General features: G+C 38.9%; 1 protein-coding gene across 4 annotated transcripts; it reads left to right on the top strand.

Moving 5' to 3' along the window:
• The first annotated feature begins 255 nt into the window (after positions 1-255).
• On the top strand, positions 256-2,989 carry LOC112281066 (karrikin insensitive 2 receptor CA). 4 transcript variants are annotated; one of them, XM_024517233.3, is made up of 5 exons: positions 256-420; positions 753-1,070; positions 1,615-1,921; positions 2,146-2,389; positions 2,584-2,989. In XM_024517233.3, the coding sequence occupies exons 2-5, from the start codon at positions 956-958 to the stop codon at positions 2,770-2,772; spliced, it is 855 nt and encodes a 284-aa protein (XP_024373001.1). In that variant the 5' UTR covers positions 256-420; positions 753-955; the 3' UTR covers positions 2,773-2,989. The 4 variants fall into 4 exon arrangements, with proteins under 4 accessions (XP_024373001.1, XP_024373000.1, XP_090105965.1 ...); XM_024517232.3 differs by having other exon boundaries at positions 1,615-2,020; XM_090249839.1 differs by having other exon boundaries at positions 273-420; positions 1,759-1,921.
• Positions 2,990-5,735: the final 2,746 nt, after the last annotated feature.

Here is a 5,735-nt window from a genome sequence, read left to right as displayed (position 1 = left end):
AGTGGAAAGGTTAATTAAACTGCAAAGTCGATTGGGAGGGGATTTCGAGCAATTATTATTTCTGAGTACTCTGAAGTGTTGGCATGAAGACTGAAAAGGCGGAATGATAACTTTTCGCAAGCCTTCTGTAAAGGAACCATAATATAGAATAATTTTCTACTTGACTTTTTCGATTCCGCACTACACGCATATTTTATCCTTCGGCGATCACCTTTCACTCCTCTATAACAGAAGCTAGGATATCATTGTTTCATTGCATTTGCATTCGCTCTTCTTGCCCTGCGTAACGATCTTCCTTGGTACCTTATCGTAGCCACCATCTTTGTTGCCACGAGGACTCATCCATTGTACCACTTCCCTGTCTTTAAGGAATAGCTCTGCGTCGTCCGCTTCATCGCCAGTCAATTACAAACTCACCTGGTATGTGATCCAGTTTTAGTTTATCTTTTTATTTATTATTATGAACTGCGCATAAACTCGTAATATTTATTATGAGCTCACCCCCTCTTGAATCTCTGGTCGGAGGCAATGTAATTTGGTTTTCTATCTTTGTGAAAGTATGTAATGACACAAGCTTCGTGAATTCTGAGTATCCGGATGGCTCCTATAGATTGAGTTTATACATTCCTAAGTGAAAACTGCAGGAAGGTTGTTTAATTATCATTGTATACACATATCTGCAATGGCTGCCCCATGCGAGTTGATTTAGTATAGTTGAGTTCTCTAAAGTTTGAGATGTATGTCTTCTGCAGTATCAACTACATTCAAGGGAAGGTCAATCCAAGAACGATCTAGTAGATCTTCTGCTTGGTCGTGTGACTTCGCAAGAAAATCAATTACCCTCGACAACTGCAGTCGATTGTAGTTGGTTTTATGTTACAAAAACTTTCCAAGTAATCTGTAGCTTAGGTTCTTGGGGGACTTCTAATAGCGAAATGCTTGACTTCTTTTGTTCATGAGCAAGGCGCTTTATTACTCTGAACAACCGCTGAAAATACTAAAACTTTCTGAAGATTCCATTGGAGATTATTTTGAAGCTTTTCCGTGCAACTGGGACAACTTCAAGCGCGGTATGTGCTGAACCAAATGTCGAAGTAGCTTACGGTAGATTGCGTGGTTCTTTGGTCATACGCACGCTTTATTGCCGGTCTATCATACCAGTAACTGTTCTGTGTAAGCGGTGTTTGTGTGCTAATTGACTTCACATTCGACTTTTGACGTAGTTGCCCTTTAATGACTGTAGAGTACGTCAGCCGAAATAGTTTTGCAAGTAACTCTCTTGGCAAGAGACTCTGACGGCGCAAAATATGTCATACTGAAAAGCTCTCTTTGTAGTAGGGAAGGAATATTACTTAACTTACATGAAAACCTGTTTCTCAATAGACCATTGGGACTGAAACAACTGCAGAGTTTCTGGCTGCTTGTTAAACAGTTTCTGGATACTTTTACTAAAGTTTGCCGAACATCAATCGGCTCCAGCTGCTACATGCAGACGGATTCCATCTTGTGAAATGTAATCACAGATATTTATGTGTGTATGGCATCTATTGTGGTAGGAGTCGAATTACATGGTTTTGTCAGCAAATCTGAACAGAGTAATCTAATTTTTGACAGCCGCCGATCGCTGCAATTTTAAAAGAATGGTGGTGTCCGAGTCCTTGTTAGCTGCCCACAATCTGAGTGTTCTGGGCAACGGCGACCAAGTTGTGGTTCTGGGGCATGGGTTTGGATCTGACCAATCTATGTGGAAGTATGTAGTGCCGTCTCTGTTGAGCAATAACTTCAGAGTCGTCCTATACGACTTGATGGGAGCCAGCACAACTGATGCAAATAATTTCAGCTTCAAGAGATACACTTCTCTTCAGTCATTTGCTGATGATCTACTGGCAATTCTAGACGAGCTTGAGATCGAGAGCTGCGTGTACGTAGGACACTCCATTTCAGGGATGATAGGTTGCCTTGCATCTCTTGAAAAGCCAGATATTTTTCAAAAACTCATTCTTTTGGGGGCATCTCCAAGGTATTGTGCCAATGCAGTGACCCCTTCACCGACATTGTCAAACATTGAATGAGTTGTATCAATTTTTTGTGCGGGGACTGTCTCAGGCATCATGAAACTGCTGTGGCTCAATCTTTCTGTGGCAGGTACTTGAATGATACGAACTACCATGGAGGATTTGAGCAGCATGACCTTGACCAAATGTATGCCAACATGAAATCCAATTTCAGAACGTGGGTATCGGGGTTTGCGCCAGCTGCTCTAGGTGCCCACATTGACAATAGAGCAGTGCAAGATTTCTCTCGAACATTATCCTCCATGAGACCAGACATCGCCTTCAGCATCTCTCAAATCATATTCCAAAGCGATCTCCGAAGCATATTACCGCAGGCATGACAACCTTAGACTTGCACATTAATTTGCATGGCTTCGATATTTTACTCCATTGGGGATTTGCTATGTTGTCTGATTGGCACTATGTTATCTTTCCTATGTTAAATAAATAGCTATTTTACTAACAGTTGTGCTGTGAACGTGAAGATTTCATGATAATAGAAATGACCCTTTGGTTGATCTGCATGCAGGTTACAGTGCCTTGCCACATACTTCAAAGTATGAAAGACTTGGCCGTTCCAGTCGAAGTGGCGGAGTACTTGAACAGCAACTTGGGTGGGTGGACATCCATTCGTATTTTACAAACTGAGGGTCACATACCTCAACTGAGCTCTCCGGAGTTGGTCATTCCAGTACTTCTTCGCTGCATTGAAGATTAAATATCAAACTGGCATGATCATTGCCTCGCAGAATTTGCCGTGAAGTCAGATCCTGCTGTAATATATCGGCTTCAGAGGAGAATCAGGAACTTGTCTCAGTAGTACTTATCAGCTTTAGAAGATCTTAAGCACGTCAATCCTAGTTAAATGGACCTCAAATGATGTCTGGAACGCCGCTTAAAATCAATGACTAAATAGAACTTGGTAATTCCATGTAGCTCTGTGTTTTTGCAATCATATGACCTGTGAGAGGGCAAATGTAGGTATATAAACTCAGAGTATTCTGTCATTTATAAGCTATGTTGTTGCACTAGCAAATAGATTCTGAACTGATTTTTCTTAGAGTTAGACCATTACCACTCAATCACTGCTTATCTTCCCAACATTATAAACAATACTGTTTTTTTTTTTTTTTTTTTTTTTTTTTTTTTCTCCTTATTTCATTTTATTTTTGTTTTAATCTTATTACAAACACATATTTGATAAAAAGATTTTATTCTTTTACTTTTATTTTATTTTATTTTTTGTCTCATAACATTGAGTAGAAATATGTCTTTAGTTTTCATTTTTTTTTTCTTGTTAATTTTTTAAACACCAGAAAAATGGCACACTAGAGATAACATATGAAAAAAAACTTATTTTAAAGTTTGTAATTGTAAAAAATAAAATTTGCATTATTAATCATATGAAATCTACTTTTATAATGCTATTAGGTGTCACGAATTTAGAATACTGACTGGAAATCTAAACAAGAAGCTGAAGAAGAATTGGCAAGAACTAGATAAATGAGATGAGTACAAGAACAACACTAAAGAGGTGAGCTAGAGCTCCAAGAGGTGTGTTGTCGAGACTGAGGATTCTCTCAGTCTCGGCTCCTATATATACTACAAGCTAGGAAGCTTCTTAAGCAGCTTCCACGAGCTTGAAAACTTTTCAAGTAGCTTCTACAAACTACAAAGCTTCTCTAGAACCTTCTAGAATCTTCTACAACTTCCTAGTGTATGTCCTTGACATCACCCCCCCTCCTTTAGCTTCGAGGTCTCTGAGAAGCACTCTTATTGCGAGTCAGTACCAATGTAAGAAGTTGAAAATTTGTCGCATAGTGTCTGCAATATACTCCAATTGTTGTTCGTGCAACAAGTAGTTCATTAGTCCTTATAACCAACGATAGTGTCCTACGCCTTTGATTTTTGACCAAGCATGAACTTCCATGTCTTCATTGTGAAAATGCCCTGCAAACAGTCCTTTAGGAAGATCACCATAGGCAGGTTCTACCTCAAACACAATCACTAGCGACTTGTTACTAGGTATCCTCCGCCGTCTTCATGATACAGGCGGTTCTTCATCTTGAGGTCGTCTTCGTGAAATACTTGGTTGAGAAGACATAATTGGTATGGTATCTATCTCTTGGCTATCCATATCAGATCGAAAAATATAAGCACTAAACATGGAAGAATGGGCTCAGGTTACAGATTTATAGTTTGTAACTATGTCTTTTAGAGGTTCTTTCTTCCCTTTCTTTGGAAGACCGAGGATTAAGAGACTTCAAGAAGAAGGAACTTCACTGAAAAACTTTCATCGAAAGGACTTAGATTTCTAAAGATAGCATCGATGAAACTCCTGTACCTTTTGTGACACATTGATAAGATTTTTTGCTGGTTCCCATGTACGCTCATTGATATCATAGCTGCTCCAATGCACTAGGTACTCCAATTTCTCCCACTTATGTCAAAAATCTAATATCTTTTTTACCTCGTATTCCTCGTGGTTCTCAATTTCAATACTAGGTGGTAGATATTGCACTCTTTGAAGAAAAGATGACTTTTGATAAGGCTCCAACAAAGAAACATAAAAGACTGGGTATACCTTCATAGCAGCCAGTAACCCTAGACAGTACGCCACTGGATTGATTTGTTTCTGGATGACAAACGGTCCCAATCTCTGATAGTCCAACTTATTACATGGCCCCTTAGTTTTGATATTCCGTTGAAGCAGCCATATTTTATCTCCAATTTTGAAAGTAGGTGCCTGATTTCGAAATTTATGTACGGATGCCTTGTAAGCTTCTTGGGCAGTTTGTAATTAAAGCTTCAACGTAGTTTGAAGCTCTGATAGTTGTTTCACAAATCCTTCAACTGTCGGATTGTTATTGGTTGACGGACTCAACAAATCAAGCTTTGGATGATACCCATAGTTGGAAAAGAATGGTGTTTGTTGAGTCAATGCATAAAGGTTGTTGTTATATGCAAACTTGGCTAATAATAGATATGTAGTCCAATCATCTTATTGATAGCTAATGTTGTATTATAAATACTGCTTCAAAGTTTGATTCACCTGTTCCGTTTAGCCGTCAGTTTGAGGATGGAAAGCCAAAGAAAGCTTGATATCGACCTTCAATATCTGAAAGAGAGATCTCCAAAACTTTGATATGAATTGGGTTTCTCGATCCGACACGATATCATTTAATAAACCATGATATCAATACATACTATCAAGGAAGAGCCTTGCTGTATCTTTGCTTGACGATGTTTTCTTACAAGGAATAAAGTGTACCATCTTTGTAAGCTGATCTACCACAACAAAGATGTTGTCAAATGAATTTGATGGCGGTAGGTCTGTAATGAAGTCCATAGAAACTGAAGACCATAGCCGATATAGAATAGGCAATGGCTGAAGAAGACCATAAGGACGATGTCGAGGATTCTTGGAACTTGAATAAATGTCAAAAGAGACGACAAAATCCTTGACATCTTTCTACATTTGGGGCCACCAAAAATCTGGGGAAATAAGTTTCAAGGTCTTATTGAATCCAAAATGTCCCACAGTTGGAAAGTCGTGTCGAGATTGGAGAACTTGGAGTCATGCTGATCTTTTTGGAATATACAACTGCTCTTCAAAGTATAAAAGATTTCCTTCCACCTTGAACTTGTGATTATTGACATGTTGCATGATATTGAGGGCTA

The sequence above is a fragment of the Physcomitrium patens genome, chromosome 4 (genome assembly GCF_059467195.1).
Source record: "Physcomitrium patens ecotype Gransden chromosome 4, ASM5946719v1, whole genome shotgun sequence".
Taxonomy (NCBI): Eukaryota; Viridiplantae; Streptophyta; class Bryopsida; order Funariales; family Funariaceae; genus Physcomitrium; species Physcomitrium patens.
The sequence above is the reverse complement of the archived record's forward strand: the minus strand, read 5'-3'. Positions and strand labels throughout refer to the sequence as shown.